General features: G+C 37.2%; 1 protein-coding gene across 7 annotated transcripts in view; it reads left to right on the forward strand.

Annotated features, from left to right (window-relative positions):
- Nucleotides 1-20,203, forward strand: part of LOC113507717 — a 71,623-nt gene that overhangs the window by 14,559 nt on the left and 36,861 nt on the right. The window contains exons 2-5 of one of the 7 annotated variants that reach the window (XR_003401890.1): nucleotides 5,622-5,725; nucleotides 6,334-6,975; nucleotides 7,069-7,235; nucleotides 7,454-7,618. The exons of 1 other annotated variant lie outside the window; for it this stretch is intronic. Coding sequence is in view for 1 of the 6 variants with exons in the window: in XM_026890656.1 (XP_026746457.1) it covers nucleotides 5,583-5,725; nucleotides 6,334-6,975; nucleotides 7,069-7,235; nucleotides 7,454-7,503 (1,002 nt within the window). In the remaining 5 variants the exon portion in view is untranslated. Of the gene's footprint in view, nucleotides 1-3,338; nucleotides 4,499-5,218; nucleotides 5,726-6,333; nucleotides 7,236-7,453; nucleotides 10,002-20,203 lie in introns of those variants that run through there. 5 more of the 7 variants (XM_026890653.1, XM_026890657.1, XM_026890656.1 and 2 more) reach the window with 5 other exon arrangements.

Here is a 20,203-nt window from a genome sequence, read left to right on the forward strand (position 1 = left end):
CTACTTTAAAGTTTCGTGCATGGTAACTATGTAGCAGCTAATTATTATTAAGCGTTTAAACGTGAGTGACGTACACATAATATATTTTATTCTAAATATATATTTTTAGCAAGCAACAGCTGTTTTCCTCTTGGACAATTTAAAAATACGCTAACAATGAAGCGTGTCCTCATGTGATTTATAATTTATTAATGACTTAGTATTTGCTTCGGTAATATGTGCCTTATGACCAGGTCACAAAGCTGTAATTGTCTCACAAGTTACTCGATGAGTGTGCATCCTGTAGATTTGCATGCAAGGCTTTATCCTTTTATTCTTATCTATTTATAGGTTGATTTTAAGAAACTGAGGTGTCGGGTGCCATCTTGTAATGGAAATATTAACACTTCATATTGTTGCTCTTATTTTAATACTGGAATAATATGAAATATCTAAGTTCCATAATAACGCGAGCTTTATAATTGGACACCTAAAACGTTTGCTCATTTTTTACGTAGACTTATTTTTTACTTTTTAGAAGTGATTATGGAAGTGAATTAACTACAAATAATTAACATAACTAAGTGATTCAAAAATATCATTTCTATGGAAAGAAAAGTAGTTCCCAAAACAAAATCTGTTCTATCAATTCGTGGCTATGAGAAATATACAACTATATACTACGGCCACGGGTACAAAAAAGATAACCCCTAATACGGAATGTATTCAATATATTTATTATCTTTATAAGACTATTTCTCTTTAAGTCTTCTGTTTATTTCAACCAAAAATTTTTAATGTATTTTGATCATATAGTCAATTAAATCCAGATCTTGGTTGGATATTTCGTGTTTTGCGTCATATATTTGATATTTAATTTTTTTTTTTAAATTGTAATAAAGTACACATTGTAGATAAATAAATCCTCGAATTTGAATCATATCGGACTCGAACAAGTGAGCTTGTTTGCGCATAGTTCACAGAAAGCGCACGTTTTGCGAGATCAATGACTCGGTCAGTGAAATGTGACGGATGCTGATGATAACACATACACAACTACATACACGTCTGTGTGTATGCTCACACCATATTCCTCAGAACCACATGTATTTTAATAATGTTATCAATATATTATCCTTTCATTTCCGTGCTTATCTGAGAATCTAAATTGAGAAATCCGTTTGGAAAAAAACATTGTCGTTATAACAGGACTATAAAAGTCCAATCGTTTTAATGATAACCTTTTTTATGATCTATTTTGGTGATTGTTTATAAGCCTCTATCGTTAAGCTGCTTGAGCTAAGTCTAGAAGCTGCACTGTTTCTTCGGGTACATGCGCAAACCATCCATAGGGTTATAAATCTCCATCATAGTGGTTTCTTAGGTTTACGCGAATGTTAGACATTGAAATGAAACGACTTTTACGGATTTTATCGCGGTTTAATTTTTGGTTTTAGTTCCCGACGTTTCGACACCTTTGCAGGTATCATGGTCACGGGCAGACTGAGATGGTGTTCGTCTTGACAGAAGATGTTGCTCGTTCTACCTTCATATTTTTAATTAATTATTTATGGTCCGCCCTACGCAGTATGAGCTCACTGTGTCGTGATGTCTTGCAGCGCTGCTCTTGGGTTTAGCCTTGAGTTTTTGTATTATTGGGTCCCAAGTAGGTGATATCTTCCAGCCATCTTCTCTATTGAAATTAGGGTGTTTTTTAATCTCAATAGCCTCGCGAAACATCCTTGGTAGGAATTTGGATTCTTTAGCGAGGATCTGTGGTTGATCAAATCTAATATAATGGCTGGAGCCTTCAGCATGTTCGGCGACTGCAGACTTCGTTGAGCGGCGGTGTTTGACGTCAGCTATGTGTTCTTTTACGCGGGTCCCTATGCTTCGTTTAGTTTGACCGATATAAGAGAGGCCGCAGTCACAATCTAGTTTGTATACTCCTGCATCTTGTAGAGGTATGTGACACTTGACAGATGGTAAGGACTGGCTAATCTTCTTGGGCGGCTTGAAGTATGTTTTAATTGAAGCTCGCTTCAGGATGTAACCAATCTTGTCAGTGACTCCTCGGACGTATGGTAGTACAGCAGGCAGACGATCAACTGTGGCTGGCTTCACTCGGTTTCTGTGACGGGGCCGTGGAACTTGGAGCTTGTTGTCTCGCAGTACTTGCTTGACGTGTTGAAGCTCAGCGGCAAGGTGTCTGTCATCACAGAGTCCGTGTGCTTTCTGAAACAAAGATTTTCCCACGGTAGCTAACTGTTTAGGGTGGTGGTGAGATTCACCGTTTAAGTACCTATCTGTATGGGTCTTTTTGCGATACACGGTGTGACTTATGGTCTGATCAGGATTCCGTTTAACTAATATGTCTAGGAAGGCAAGAGATTTGTTATCCTCCAACTCCATAGTGAATTGAATTTTGTTGTTTATGGAGTTGAGATGTTTTAAAAATGCATTTACTTGGTTAGATGGTAAAATTGTGAAAGTGTCATCTACGTACCGTTTATAAAACCTGGGAGTGAAAGGAGCTGTTTTTAAGGCTGTCTCCTCGAAGTCTTCCATGAATATATCGGCGACTACAGGGGATACAGGCGAGCCCATCGCTACACCATCTACTTGTACATAGAAATGATTGTTCCACAGCAGGTAGCCAGATGTGAGGCAGTGTTCTAGGAGTTCTGCATATGCTAGAGGTAAGTTGTTCTCTGCTAGCTTCTTGGAGACAATTTCAATGCAATCCTTAACCGGTAGGCATGTAAATAAGGACTGTACATCGAAACTAACCATTACTTCATTGTCATGAAGATGTAGATTTTTAATCTCATTGACAAAGTGGTATGAATCCTTCACAAACGCTGTCGTGTTGCCTCTGAGTGGTGAGAGTGTTTTCGCGACGTGTTGAGCCAATCTGTAGGTTGGTGTGTCGATTTGGCTTACAATAGGACGAAGCGGGGCGTTTGGTTTGTGTATTTTTAACGAAGTCTGCAGTCGCCGAACATGCTGAAGGCTCCAGCCATTATATTAGATTTGATCAACCACAGATCCTCGCTAAAGAATCCAAATTCCTACCAAGGATGTTTCGCGAGGCTATTGAGATTAAAAAACACCCTAATTTCAATAGAGAAGATGGCTGGAAGATATCACCTACTTGGGACCCAATAATACAAAAACTCAAGGCTAAACCCAAGAGCAGCGCTGCAAGACATCACGACACAGTGAGCTCATACTGCGTAGGTCGGACCATAAATAATTAATTAAAAATATGAAGGTAGAACGAGCAACATCTTCTGTCAAGACGAACACCATCTCAGTCTGCCCGTGACCATGATACCTGCAAAGGTGTCGAAACGTCGGGAACTAAAACCAAAAATTAAACCGCGATAAAATCCGTAAAAGTCGTTTCATTTCAAAATCTCCATCAGTCTTGTTATCAAGTATTTCTTGCCGCTTTATGCTACTGACAAGTTTTTAAGAGTAAAGCAGATTCTGCGACTATTTCCTCAGAATTGTTTAATAGCCCTGTTATTACTTGAGAACTAACTATATTCTCGACAAAGGGAACATTATCATGCTACAAAAAAGGACTCCCGCACTTAAGTACTTAAATTAATCTTTGTTGCGGGGATTTTGATCAGACTCAGGACATGCATTCGTGGTTCACACACATTCTAGTCCTACGAGGGAATCAAACCCGGGACACGTCACCCGCAGTGGACTGGCATGGTAACCTCAAATCCTCAACCACTCTGCACTTGTGTGGCCGTTTAAATAGTTGCAATAAGGAAATAAAATCCAAGCTAATATTAGACATGCATAATGGAAACTAAGGAAACTCAATTGGTTATCTTTATTATTTTACTAGCTGTTGCCTGCGACTTGGTCTGCGTAGTTTTAGAGATGTGTAAAATTTAATAATAATGATCTGCGCAAGCCTCGTAGTTCTGCTTTGTTCCAAAATTATATTTCTTACCCACCTTAACGGACTCTTTGACAAAGACAATGTACAGTTTTACTTATCTACGATTTTATGATGTGTAAGTACAGATGCGCAGAAAACGAAAACAAATAAAATTTAAGCCTTAAACAGAATTCGTGCGGCTGGTGCGTTTTGCCAAAAATCACAGGTTCGAGACCAGTCTGAGGTTGTATAGTGAAACTGGGACTTGCCGCGCATTTTGTAATGACTCATTTCAACACATGGGTCAACTTAGTGGTGGCTTTCAATGAAATTTTACACATTTCATTCTCAAAACTAGAATAATTATAATGGAAGCAACTATCCCTGTTTTACCCTTATATCTAGCCTACGTACATTTACTTAAGGAAAATTCGTTTAAATTATTAATAAACATCATTGAGTCACACATCAGTATTTTACACGTTCCCATGACAATTTAAAATAGGAAAACGCGAATAGTTGGTGGCCATCAGTGGAACATAAAATGTGTGTGTCGTGTGTCAGACATAAGTGCACCACTTAATTATGAAGCTTCATGGAGTTTTGCATTTAATTGTAAGTATAGAACTTGTTACTTTAATTTTGTGCCAAGAACTTATATTCTACTATGTTTGAAACAATTCCATATCGTTGCTTTTTGTTCGAGCCACGGCGTTCCCACCTTCTGCCTGACGCAAGTCCTCACCAAACACGGATGGTTAGCTCACCGTCAGATCATGACCAGAACCGTGCCGGCTGGCGTATTTATGTTCCACGTGCTCCTCAAAGCGATGTCAGCAAGCTCTGTAGAGACCATTAAGGCTGATGCCTGTCAGGCCAGCGGCATTATTAGAAAGAGTTACCACGGCCCCGGTAGACATAGGACAAAGCAAGGAACATGGGCGGATTTTTTCAGTCAATAAAGTCTGACTCCCTTGCACGCAACCCAAATCGGGAGGATTCAATTGATGATTATTTATCCCAAAAAAAAGTGAACGTAACACTAATAAATACATTTGTTATTATTATATCTCATATAACATGTTATATTATAGACCGTGATTTTTTAGTCGTCTTACAAAAGCAGCGCAGTTCATGTATCCAATGACTAGAACTCGTTCGTGATAAAAAAAAGGTATTTATGAGATTTGAATAAATTTAAAATGCAATTTTTATTCAATATTATGATACAATTCGTAGTTTTTTAGAAACACAGCTCTGTTGCGAGCGCGGTCCGAGCCTTGTAACAATGGTGAGGGGCGCGGGCGGCGGCGTTTTTATCATTTTTAAGAGTATTTTCAGATTTCTCTTGTTTAAGTTTTCTTCGTACTTATTGTCTTAGTTGATGATAAAAAAATAATAATCGCGCTTAGGGGTAATTTAAGTCGGGTACATGAACTGGGCTCCTTTTGTAAGACGACTAAAAAATCACCATGGAGAGGAAAAAATATAATATCTCGGTAATATACGTACATACGGTATGTGCGTACATAAAGATAGTTAGGGATTAACGAGTACGATTGGTTCAGGAAGCCTACCATCACGTCTTAAAGTAATATGATCTCAGTCGTGGGAAGAGAGCCAAATAGTGCGCTGTCAGGCTTCCACGACCACAACATTATTACTTTAAGAGGTGACAGTTGACCCGCAGATCTCTAACATGTTATTTTTATGTCTTAATGTTATTTTTCTTCGTCAGATCTTATTCGCCTTTGATTCCTGCGACTGCAAGTGCGATGAGTACATAATTGTATTAAAGGAAACCGCTTGTATTGGAAGAAAGGACTTTGATACCGTGAAATTGTAAGTTTATATTATAAAAGACTAGCTGTTGCCCGCGACTTCGTCCCCGTGGGTAGAAGATATCAGTTATGATTTTTTAATAATAATAATAATAATAAATTCTTTATTTGTCAATTGTACATAGTTATAATATGGTTGATTTCCCTGTCTCCTGTACTAGTATACACTGTGTTACAGGAGCCAGTATCCTCCCCCATTACCTTTGTCTTAAACAACAAAACGATGAGGTACAATTTTCAAACGAAAAGATATAATAAAACAAAAACAAGGTAATTTAAAAATTAAATGAAATTTGAAAAGTAAAAAGTAAAAAGTAAAACATGCGAAGCCATTAATTCTGCGTGCGTATGTTGATTTATACCCGCCATGTTTTTTTCACATTTTCCATTGTATCTTCGCTCCTATTAGTCGCAGCGTGATGGTTTATAGCCTAAAGCCTTCCTCGATGAATGGTCTATTCAACACAAAAATAAGTTTTCAATTTAGACCAGTAGTTCCTGAGATTAGCGCGTTAAACAAACAAACTCTTCAGCTTTATATATTAGTATAGAAGTATAGATAAAATAGAAGCGTTATTATCTTTAACTTATTTCAACATTATTTTTTAGGACTGACGTTAAATTAAACGAACTGACCTACTACTACAACTCCACAAGATTATACGATGATACCATAAGCTTTAAAGAGTGCATTTTAGAAGTAGAATGTGATTGTTCCAATACAAATACATGTTTAGAACGTGAAACCGAGCAAACGGAAACTGAAGACAAAACAGAATATGATTTAAATATAATTAATGTAAATACAAAGAATAATTCTGACCACATAAATAATAATATTGCAAGAGACAATATGTTCATGGTATATTGTGACTATGCAGAGGATTTCTGTGACGCTGATGTCGGTAATGAAAATTATACAAAATACACTGATGTATCAAAAAATGCCACATTGAACGAAACTGTGAAAGACCTACAAATAACTTTAAAACGAGATGAAGGTAGCGTAATACAACCAATATTCACCGGATTTTCTTCTAAACAGTCAAAAACAGGGTCTTCGAACAAGACATTTTTAGACGTTAATTTAATTTGTAAGTATAAACAAAATATCCATTGTGAAAGTGAAAGAAAGGCAAAAAATACATCAGAAGAAAAGTTGACTCAACCTAACAAAACCATCAATGTGTATCTGAAAAGTGATTATATTAAAAATAACACGAAGATAAAGTACACTGGTTGCAGAAAACAGTTAAGTGACCCAAAATACACATTGAATATAGAATGTGACGAAACTGATTTTACAAACATTCATAAAGATATTTTGTATACTTTGCCGAATAGGTCCGAACATGAGACCCACGACGATCAAAGCAAACGTAAGGACGAATTCGCTATTGAAAGTGAAACCCCTCTAGACAGGATAGGTCTCATATTACTTGTGACCATAGCTGCAGTTGGTTTATTATTGGCTGTCACATTAAGAAAATGTGCTAGAAAAGGGCGATACAGTAAGTATTACATAATTTCATTATGATTTAAGGTCAATCCACCTTCACACTGAAGGAAGTCTTTGCTCTGCAGTGGGACAGTTATAGTTGTAGGCAGGCCAGCGAGCCCTGCAAGTTGAAATATTTACCCATAGTATTTAGATGATCTCACACAACACGTTTTTGAACACTGGCTTACTGTTACTGAAACTGTTAATGAATCAAGCCTATTTTTTTAGGTCCTGCACCAGTGAGGGAACCACAAGATTTAGAAGACACAGCGTTTTAATCCTATCATCTTGTATCGTCTTTTAAAAACAGAATCACTCGAAACTGGCTGCATAATATTTTTATAATATATCTACTATGTGGTAAATATTAATTTGAAACTGGTGAAATCCCGATATAATTGTTTTTATTTAATTCCTTATCTAAAGATGTCGTAAATAACAATTCTCTTTGGATCGAGGTATCACGAGGCCACAATAAATTCTAACCCTACCTCTACAAAAGCGCGGGTAATTGTAAGTTATGCCTATTCGCTGTGAGAGACGCCTGGAACTCAGCATGGAGTCTAATTTAAGCAGTTACTAGGTACTCTTTACTCCGATATTTTACATATGTCATTCAGCAGCGGGTTCAAGTATTACACTGCGTAATTGGCGCCACAACTCGACGATCATATTGAAGAAACTATCTTGCTGAATCCCGTGAACGGCCCTTGCCTTTATTATTAAGCCCACAGTTTTCAAGTGAATTATAATATTTAGGACAATCATGTATTTATTTAAGATACACCAAAATCACGGACATAACTTTTTCACCCACCAATTTCAAAAGGTATCTTAAATTGGATCTATTCCAAATATTTTATCACATTAAGTGACTAGTTAACTGAAATCACCTGGCCTCACTCGCTCCATCGATGTGTGGGTACACCGCGCATGCCCCGTTAGGCACAACCACGGCGAAAGGAACTCCGCTGTCAAACATTATTACGTTCTTTACACCCTATAAAAGAAATTTCAAAGGCAGGGGTGGAGCTGAACTTAGACTGGACACCGTAACAACTTCAGACTGGTGCGACTTCGGCAAATCTCGGCAACGATCGGCTGTTTCCGCTGTGAATAGAACCTCCGTAGTGTTTCAAACGATAGGGGTCGTACTTGGGGTATTATTAGATTATAATATTTTGGTTACATAACATCAACGCTACAAAAGATATTTAGGACTCCTATGATTCCGGAATAACGGATCAAATAACATATTTTCAAACATCACAATGTACAAATACACGACAGACTCTGGAAAAGCATCTGTGAATCACACAAACGCTTGTCCTATGCAGGGTTCGACAAACGCGACACGTCGCTCTCGGTAGGCTTGGCGTGGTGACCTTAACCACTGCGCTATCCGTGCAGTCTTAATAATGCAGTGACGTGGCATAATTGATCAAATAGTAATCATTAGATCGATCGATTACAATGTAGTTACGACAGACATAGCCACCGCGTATCTGCGAGTGATTGGAATAAGTAAACAGGTAACAGACATCAGGTACTAGCAGGCAATAGATAAAGAACACTATTCGCAATGATAATAATGTTGATGATAAGCCCAGCCTACGAACGATTTATGGAAGAGGTTTATGCAGAAGGAGAATTGCCTACAAGCGGTATTATCAAAAATCGTTGTCAAAAATGTAATGTAATTTTACGTGCAAATATAAAGTGTTGATGATATCTGTGTCCAGCAATAGTTTATCACAGACTACCCTCATTTTAGAATTAAGTATATCATTGGTTTTTGCGTTTTTGGGTGACTGTAATTTTGGTTTAGTTGAGGAACACTGAAATAATAAATAACTCCGACGGTAGACAGACCTACGTCATAAAATCTGTGAATTCAATAAGTATATTGTTTTAGAATAATGAAGTTAATTAGTGATTGCGTCACCTCAGTTCACAATAGTGTATGCCTATTGTTATCAAGACACGATTCCTTTATTCCATTATATGATTTTTCGGTTACTAAAACATCAACAATCTTATTTTTAAAACAATCGAATTTCACCTTATTTTCATGCATGAGTCATATAACATGGAATGGAATCTAAGGGATCTCAAGGGTAAATAAAATATAGTTGCTAGGTACAACCGTTTTAAAGCCGTCGAGGGATAACTTTGTCTTTTTCCTTATCGCCTGTCCAAAATAGATTACCTAAATAGTAACATCATTCAATAAAACTTTCTAAGTAACGTTTGTACTTAGCTTCGACACGAATATCGTGTCAGTCAGCATGTGTCAGCCTTTGTCAGTATTTAATAATTGTGTTCAAGTGCGGCCCTGCGCGTAGGGGTGCAATGTCCGCGCCGGCGCGCCCCGTCGATACGGCGCCGCCTCACCGCCGCCCCAGCCCGAGCGGCCGAATGCACGCGCTCCGTACACAACGCTGAAATTCCAACATTCACACAAAAAATCAACAGAAAACCACAAAAACCGAAAACTAAAGAAAACCATCACAAAAGCACCGCGCAAATTTTTTAAATTAATAGAGTTGTCAATGTCAAAATAGATTTACTTTTATTTTTTTATCTTTATCGTGTGCCTGTGACACAATGACCACCAGTGTGATGTGAAGTTTGATATGCGAATTATTTTTTTGAATTCAGTGATATATTAAAGTCTTTTGTCGTATGTTTTGAGTAAAGTTGCTCAACAAACTATATTGGACATATATATTTTTTTGTGATGTGACAACGGTCTTGCGTAACAATACCAGCGTAGGTGAGTAGTCCTTTCTGTCTCTATCACCAATCAGTCACCCGTAACTGGTCTATTCATACCTTCTGATTGACAATCAATACATTGGCAAGCTGTTTTTTTCACTCATCAATCTCCACGATAGCTAACAAACATTAGTGCCAATGATAATGACATGCATTGCTTTTTACACTAATTAGTCGTACCTGCATTAATTAAGCATTTCAATTAATAGGTGCGTTCTACTAAAGGCTTGCGCAAAGTAATTACAGCTTTTACTCCCATGTGGGCGAAATGTTAAGGTATTATGTAGAGCACCTTCGGTCCATATTTAAGAAGCGAAATCCTGAACTTACATAAATGTATAAATAACCACGCATTCGGTTAGGATGTCTGATCGATCCTTATCAAACCAATGAAATTCAAATTTTTGTCTGCCTTTGACATTTACCTCAGCAAAGAATAACTAGGGGAAGTCCTGCTCAGTAATAGAGCTACTTAAAGTTTAAATTAAACGATGCCTCAAAAAGCTCTATTCTGGTGACGGTTAAGTATCTTTCGCTACGGACTCGTAACGAAGTAGTTCAGTATTTCCCATGCGACTTCTGTCAAGCGGTATTCTTGTAGGAGACTCATGCCCTTAACAACTGCCCAAACGTTCGCTTCTCACCTTGAGAAGGAGCGATCATTGATCACATTGATTGATCACTGAGCGCGGCCGGTTTCTAATATATTAAAACCAGGTTCTTTTGCGATTATTTTCCTCATGCTGAGTAACGAAAGAAATTCTGCTATACTCGTAATGCTGTTTTATAGACAATCATTGTTTGATGATAATGTATTCAGTGAAAAGATTTTTTATCGTTAAACATGATTTTTGAAAGCACGACACTGTTTTTGGTTTCGTGTGATATACCTAAGTTATTTACTTTTTGAAGATCATTATATACACAGCTACCACCAAAGAGATTACTTCTAATAGATTATATTATATGTATGTTTAAATATAATTCAAGTTATGCCAGCATAGTTTTGCGGTTACACAGCCACGAGGAGCACCATGCTTACTTGCTCAGGTTATGCAACAACATTTTAGGTTAAAGTTTCGCAACACTATGTCTGTATCAAATAATAAGACTGATTAAATTAAATTGCCATCATGTTGGAAGAAGTAGCATTAAAATGTACTACGATATCTATTTAAAGAACGCTAAATAGTGTTCTCAAACAAACGTTTCTATAAGAACAGTCTTTCTTTAACCAATAGTACTAACCCTTTTAAATTTATGCAGGCCTGACAAAATGAGTCTAGCTGCTTTGAGAACCGATACAAAAAGTATTTTGCATTTAAAGTAGTTCTCGATACTCCACAGTCGTATAATGTTATTCGTTGAGCCACTTGCTAGGATTGCACTCTTGCCGACGTTTCTATGTATATACGGGACATGAAAATCTTATTGCTATCCGTTCTACCACCCACCAGCGAAACTATTGAAGCCCCACGTTGGGCGCCATCACCATGCATAAGAGGCTTTGTGAAGAAGAGCTGCATTTGGGGTTTATAGCTATTGTCAGCAGAATATTTCTCAAAGTCATCTCAAGTCGCCGTGTAAAAATATGAAACGTAACAAAAGATATACTCTGCACGCTTTCTAAAATCGCCTTAACTTATTAATCGATTGGCATAACGACAACTAGCATACTATGTAATGATATTAGCTTTATACATTAAATATTTTTTTTATGAACTCTCCTCTTTATTATGCACCTACCTCCTTCATATTAATCCAGTAGCAAATATCTAAGTAAATACCGACCGCGGCCCACAATCGGAACGCGCTCAAACACAAAGTTTATTATACAAACGCCCACTCGAGCCCTAGACGGCAATATATTCAAATAAAACATTTATATGTGCTTACAAATAGACACAGATTTCCCATTCCATACGTTATGGTAATGCAGACAATTTGATGTAAGACGCGGTCATTCCGCGAAGAAATTCAAATGTGGTTATTGATTGTTGCACCTGAAGTTGTGATCACACAGTGAACTTATGTTCAGGTATTTTGCAACTTAACTTGTGTAAAAAGACTAAAATTATAAAAGCGAAAGTTTGTATGTATGTATCTTTGAATGTTTGTTACTCTTTCCCGTTTAAATGGAAGGCCAATAGTGTCGAATTTTGGCATAAAGGTAGCTGCCACCCCTTTCATGCTACTTTTCATCCAAAAACGTCGCAGATTTGTTCACCGCGTGTTACTTTCGAGCTGGCGATTTGTTCTTCAGCTTCAGTGAAATATTAATATTCATTTAATAATGAGGATTCAACCCGTACTTTAAATGTCACATAATATAAACGTCCAGTCATTAAATTTCTTGTCATTAGGAACTGGGTCTTAATCATATGTCAGATTAAATCGCTCAGTTTATGACTCTACACATTATCATATAGTTCACTTCCACATTATTTATAGGCTATCACACAAAACATTTCACATAGCGGTAAATAACAGTTGTTAAGGCTTAGACTCAGTAATAAATCGTCTTTATCTTATTCTTTATGTTTGCATCTTATCAATAAAATAATCGGCCTCTTTCTTTTATACGTTGTTTTTTTCTTTTCGTTTGCTTCCTTCCTCACTTTTTTTACTTACCTCAAACACGACGAAAGCTGTTAGTGCAGACTAAGCGTTTTCACAAGTAAGTTTAATATCTCCTTATAAGTAAGATCGCAGAACAGCCAAGTCAAAGGCTTCGAGTTTGATTCCAAGGCACGCCGACTTTTCGAATATTATATACGTTTCAGAAATAAATATCACAGATTCTGTTTTCTGAGACATTTTATCTGCGACCGCTGGATTGCCGTCCCATCGGGCCATGAGAATTAATAACCAGAGAATGCACCTGTATTGGCGCGAACGCTTATGCACTATATTCACTATAATATGACCCGCGCACCTGGCTCGTGTCTTGGGACCTTAGGCTCCGTGGCCAAAAGTAAGTGAAAAAGAGATGGCACTATCCATCATTAGTTTACCCTATCACTTCCACAGACACTGAAAAACCACTTCTAAAAGGGTATCAATCTCTTACCCTTACTACTATAGGACATGATACACTTCTCATTCGGAAGTCAGTGTTGTGTTCACGTTACCAGTAGGTACTCCGGATATACCTGGCAGAGACACGTGACCGAACAGGATAACCACCACTTGTGATCCTGAGTGTACTTGACCCAACACTTGTACATTTATTTGGACGGACACTCTTGTTAAATTTTTCAGGCGGTGTCGATAACAAATGTCATGATTATTTCTTTAATATTAATCCTATGAGTTTTATTTCGTAATTTTTAGATTTTCTACATGCAAAAGAGTTGTTTGTGGACTTGACTTGTTTTCAAGATTTTGAATAAAATTGCCATTGGTTGAACCGTTTAATCAAATTTTAGTTTTAAACTCGTTATTATTCTGTACTTGCTCCATTTCATATATCTCTTGGCGGGACCACAGTCAGAATTACTTAATGCTGGTCCCTTACTAAGCAAAACCGGCATGATTAAGTTCAATTTACCTTAACGGGGCCTACATAAGGGTCCCTAAACGAACATTAGTTAATTCGTACAACCTGATTGGCCCACTTTGATTCATTTGTCCTACTAACTTAAAAAAAAGGAATAATGAAGAAGGATGAGGTTGCTTCTATAATCCAGATGACATGAGACTAACCGTGGAAAAGGGATGGCGCTATACACCGTCACTACTTGTAGGTAGTCTCACTTTCATAACGAGAACTGTCTAACTTTAAGATGAACAGATAAACAATCATGTCAATTGTACAGTACTGTATTTTGCTCTATTATATTTTATATAAAATATATAAGTATAAATAAATAAACTGTCATTCTGATGTTAGGAATGGGAAAGGATTATATTAAAAATGATAACAGGGCAGGGTGATCAAGAAAAATGTTCACCAAAAATTCCATCAGAAAGAAATATTATCTCAAAACACATAATAACAATACGTAGCGTATACTAGTCAATATCTAACACACCCCTTTAGTGAGCCAGAAGAAAAAGTATTATCTATTTGATTATTTCGTCGATCCTCAACAGAAAAGGTACATTCAATAAGGAAAAATTGTGTTACTTGTAGGTTCGTTTGTCAGTGGCAGTAAACGAAAGGAAATGAATAGAGCCGCGTGTCTATCTAGGTTAACGGCGATCGCGAGACGTGTTCAATATTCATTCGGGAGTTTGAAATACTATCGCGGGACTAGCTGTGTTAAACTGTATATAATTATCCTCATAGTAGGAAGGTGAAAAAATATACCAAATTATAATTTGGTTCCCTGCCTCAATTCGTTTTTGCACATGATTTAATCATAAAAAATTGGGAAAGCGTAGAAAAGAAAAATACCTGTGAAATTTTCTTTTTAATAATGATTGATAAAACTATTTACAGTTTGTCTCTCTTTGTGTGTTTTACACGTTACTCTCGGAACCAGATTAGTATGCACTATTGCTCAGGTTTATACATTTTCTACAGTATCAAAAATGCTTCTCTCAGTCACTTTTTCACGCGGACAAAGCCACGGGAACACCTAGTGAACAATATAACAAAAATACGTTTTATCATTTGAAAAGAAGAAATATATATCTAGTTATCGACGAGTGCAAAAGTATAATATGAGAAACACACCTAGCTGCCTTTGAGGAAGAAAGTCGTAATAAAATACAAACAGTATATCGTTCAATGTAGACTTAACAAGGCAAATAAATGGTATCGAAGGCCGGCGCATCCCGCGCAAGGCTCTCATTACCTTGATCCAGTTCCTTCAGGTCATATAACCTATCTGGAAAATACACAGGATATTTACGCTTGAATTTAACCGAACTCACTTGAAATCTGAACTCAAACGAATTTCAAATCCAATCTCGAATTACGTTTGACAAATCGGAACTGAAAAATAAACTCAAACGTCAAGAGCGAGTCACTTAGTTTCGAATCAGCGGAAATGTTGCATTCGTTTTTTGATTCCTCTTATAAGTTTTTATTTGCGAACGGGGTCTTCTTTTAAAGTTTCAATTTCAACTCGGTTTCAGACTTTATTTTTCCGTCACTCACACTATTAAGTCACAAAATAAAGTGATGAGTGAAGAGGTACAAAAAAATCTTGCACTTCACAACAGGTCAAACGGGCGTTTTGTTGGCATTATAAAAATCAAAACAAAAGCACAAATGGCTCTTGTTCCATTCAAAACGTTAGCGAGAGCAACGAAACGAGTGAAAACCCGGCATTATACTGGAACATTTCTCACATTTCGCCCTCAAACGAGTAAGCGTTTATAGAAAGGGAAAATTCTGAAAATTCCCACCATTCGACTGCAGATACACTGCGCCATTACCACACCGCAGTGCAGCAAAACTGTGCAATTTATTCTCAAAAATTTACGGCCGTTAGGAAAATAAATACATTTCTATTTTTGTATGTACACCCGTTTAAAGGTTCGCCTCGTATTCGATATTTTAACGTGAATATGGGTTTAGCCTTGACACTATAGACGGCAAACTAACAAATACATTGAACGTGATATGTTGGAAATCAAAGCGCTGTTTCGCGAACATCAATTTCCCGTAGTAATTAAATTAATTCAAAAGCTGAACTTGTTTAACAAACAATATTCCGAGTATAAGGACGATCAGAACAATATTATAGTCCTATCTCCCGACTTGTCAAATAAACGCATAACCTTCACTTTGTGGGTGTTCATAAAGTTGAAAATGAATAGATCCTGTCTCTCTACAAGCCTGCACAGCGCACAACGCTTCGCTAAGATATTCAGACTTCAACCAATCTATTATCAGCTGGTCTACAAGGCCTCGCCCAGATCCTCACAAACAACTACTCTCATTCATAACACCCTCAAAACATTCCATCTTCATCTCACTACACAAATATGTTCGTAAATCGTTCCTCACATAAAATCTCACATTAATCAAAGTCGAACGTTATTACTAGCATTCCTGAACTGATATCGCTGGAACCACAATATGACAGCTCAAACTAAAGTGGTTAGCACTTATACCATGTGGTTAGACCATCCTGACTCGGCCCCTACAATGATTAAGCGCTTTTCGTGCCAAATTGTAAATATGTTCTCGTTTTAGCGAAAATTCGACGTGGTGATTAAATTTCGTTTGAAGAATATTTTTAATGAGTAACTTTTTAAAAGTTCTACGTTTTACTGCAACAGAGAATTTTCGGAATAAAGAAACGGTATAAATCATGCTACGGTCGAAAAGTCACACAGGATGATAAATAATTCGATTACGTTAGCTTGTGGGTTCGAAAATTGAAGTTGCCATCCGTAAAGTGATCAACGAGCAACTTGATTGATGCGATCGAGTCTTCCAAATTAGAAGGCTTCGCTACTCGGTACGGCAGAAGCATTAAAACACGACATTGTAAACTTGGTCGACAAAGTGGAAGTATTTAAGGATTTTGATGATACGTAACTCGAAGAAAACATTTAATCGCCTTCAGTATTATTCCCATGCTATGGAATTCTCAGTAGCAGCCAACACCCGTAAACGTGACCAATATATAGCAAGAGGATCCTTTTCGTGAAACGTAATACAATGATCGGCCGCCGTGGGGAATGCAAAGACAACAGCCCTTGTTTGGGAATTACACGACTTACTAAAACATACACGAGAAGTTGAGGAAAATAAGTTAGTGACATTTAATAATATGGAGATAGCGCGCGGACTGTATGTGTTGTGTTGTGGCGCAATTTGGGAAGGCTTTTGTCCAGCAGTGGACCTCGATAGGCGGAATTGATTGATTGATTGGGCGGACTTCATGTTGAAAACAATTAATGTTAATGTAAATTGTCTTGTGGAGGAGCTGTTAGTTAAGACCACCATTATAAGAATTTTAATCTCGTGTAAAGTTAAAATACTACTAACTAAACTAGGAGTAGTTAAAGTTTTTGAAATCGGTCACTGCAAACTAAGCGGCAAAAAGATTTTATGCAAAGTGAGTGCGTTCAATACCGTTGAGTGGGAGCTGTCTGCGGAATGATACACGCAGGTTATAGTGCAAGAGTTAAATTTAGACTATGAGAAACATATTGATCACTGAATAAAAGTACTAGAAGTGGCATGGCATCTAAAAATGTATGAAAAGTTATAACTTTCTTTAAACTAATAGTTATTGTTTATCTTCGAAGTTTTAAAGATTGTCGTGTCACTCAAATCATAAACACAGAGAATCTGTGCACCCAATCAATATCAAACGGGGACAGCATTAGCAGCACAATAAAAAGGCATAAAAATTTACAGCCGACCGTAAAATATAAGCCGTGGTTGAAATATTTTCCCATGAACATTAATCATGGGTTGGCGATAAAAAGCCCGGAGCCATAGGTTCTTAGCCTGCGCCACGCGAACTCGCTGACACACCTCGTACTATTACAGGCCACCTATATACTTTGACTGCGGCATTTTGAAGCCACTTTAGCTTATATTTTCTTATTAAAAAAGAACTAGCATCGTCATTTGTTTTACTTAAATATTGGGCTGTACGGATTTTCTTTAGCCTCGAAGATTTTTTTGAAATTAATTAAGCCAGTTGCGAAGGGCGAGTTGCGACATTGCATAAAATTGGACAAAATCAGTCCAATTCGCTAAAACATTGCCTAACCTCGATGTTTGTAAAGGCAACAGAAATAGATCGTGTATCTTAGTTTCAATTGCTTAGCTATGACAGTTTATGACGTTCAGCCGGGTGGCAAACGGATGAAAAGACGGACAGAGAGCGCAGCCTAAGTAAAACTAAACCCTAAAAAGAAACTAAATATGTTGATAGGACTGGTGCCGTTGTGAAAGTGAGATATCGACATACTGCACGTAATGCCATCTTGCTTCCACATATACCAAGTGCATAAAAACCACAGTATCAACTACTCCTACAAGGCGTCTATCAGCCACAATTAAAATTAAATTAGTTTGATACATGTACCACGACTTCCATGAATTGTCACCATTCCATTGACAACTTACTACATTACGCTTTGTAGTCGTGGAACTAACCTTCAAACAGACCATTTAACGTAATGTATACAAACATTAGGAGTACTTACAAAATTACACAAACCATTTAAAGGTTAATACAACATGAGCTTAAAATAACCTCTAACGATGTACTGTTGCCGTCATCTATACTCTATACTAATATATAAAGCTGAAGAGTTTGTTTGTTTGTTTGTTTGTTTGTTTGAACGCGCTAATCTCAGGAACTACTGGTCCAAATTGAAAAATTCTTTTTGTGTTGGATAGACCATTCATCGAGGAAGGCTTTAAGCTATAAACCATCACGCTGCGACTAACAGGAGCGAAGATACAATGAAAAATGTGAAAAAAACAATGCAGGTATAAATCATAACTTATATCTTCTACCCACGCGGACGAAGTCGCGGGCAACAGCTAGTAAACTTATATAAGTTTGCAGACTTTCAATAGACCATTGGCGGAACGAATGAGTTACAAGAAGCTTGAAGAAATGCGAACGTTTGACCTGAAATACATACAGAGTTTTATTGAATTTGTAATCCTGTTTTTTATTTAATTTGCTACAATCAAGACGCGTCATTATTTAATGACAAATACGGGTGGTAACCATATCCTCCGACCGCCGAGTTAGGTTAATACACCTGTTTTTCAGGAGTCCGTGACTTCTTCCAGGAATGTCACAAAGCACGTTAATGCAAGAAAGATACAAAAGATGTTGTGATGTGCAATTGATTGTTATCACGCCATGGATCCTTGGCCGGGCCAAAAACCAATAAAACCCCCGCATTTGTTTATTTACAATTATCGGGATTGTAAAAGAGATTTATCCCTTGAATTAGTTTCGACATTTCTTCTCAGAGCAGCCACGAGTTGTAAAATGAGACTAACTGAAACTGAGACAATGTGCACTTGGTTATACTATAAAAATAATATTCAACCCAATTACATTGTAATGTTTTTTGCCCCGCATGTGATTTGTAAGTTATAAAACCCCCCCTGCGGATCAAAATATTACACTTCTTACAGCGGGAGTTGTTTAAAAAAAAAGATAGTAGTTTCCCTGATACAGTTACTCCAAGATTCCAAGCAACACTTTATCATACTTGGGTAGTCAAATACCCATTAACAAGTACTTAATACTTATTTGATTAAAAATATAACTAACGAGTTGAAATCTTAAAATAGCCCGCAAAGCCTAATCCAATCCCGGGCTATTAAAGTAGTAGTCTAAAGAGTTGTGAGCCGGGCGCTAATTGGAGTGAATCTTAAAGAAAACGCTCTCCTTTCAGTCGCGAGCTTGAGAATATAAAATGTTGTTGGTAAGGTCTCGTGGAGGAGGTCAGACTTGCTGCAGTCAGTACTATGAACAAGTCGCTAGATCGGCATCAGCAGTGAAACAAATAATAAATGAAATATAAAATCAAGATTCTTTTGTCCAAAGTGGGCTATTGTTTAGAGGTTATCAAAGGTCAGGACATGCAGACAACCCACAAAAGATTTATACTACAGATGTCTGTAGTCTGTACTTTATACAGGTCAAACCCTTGAAAGACTCTTGGTCATTCTTTTTGACCTGAATCTAACAAATTAATTAAAATGACTAACGTGTCAGTACTCGGTCATATTTTGGTAAAAAATCTGGACTTTTAGCAAGTTACGTAGTCGGACAATAGCAGCTGTAGTGTAGATGTACTTGAAAAAGAAAATAAGAAAAGAGAAGAAAATAGGGAAAGTATATTTGACTGAAACTCTTAAATCTTCTAAATTCAGCCAAGTAAATATTCGCCGCTAAATATCCCCTTCGACAATTTACTTCCCCTTACATCTGAACAGTTATGGGCTAAAATTGTTATGAATGTGTTACAAAATTACAACACGAATAAATATCGATAGGATGCGGCAAATCGGTGGCGCGAATGTGCTCGTAATAAGCGGCGGAGCGTTAAACGACTGCTCGTAACTTCGGTCAGCGTTATCCATTCGAGTTTGTTTCGAACAGAAATAGATGCTGAAGTTAGGTAACTGAGCTTTCTTTGTGAAGACCTTATTTGTAGACTTTAGTATTCCTTGAAACTGTAGTCCGTTTGGGTTCTGACGAGTAACTTAAGGTAAACCATCGTGGTGTGACTTTTTAAACAAAAAAA

The sequence above is a fragment of the Trichoplusia ni genome, unplaced genomic scaffold, assembly GCF_003590095.1.
Source record: "Trichoplusia ni isolate ovarian cell line Hi5 unplaced genomic scaffold, tn1 tig00003104, whole genome shotgun sequence".
NCBI classification, from domain to species: domain Eukaryota; kingdom Metazoa; phylum Arthropoda; class Insecta; order Lepidoptera; family Noctuidae; genus Trichoplusia; species Trichoplusia ni.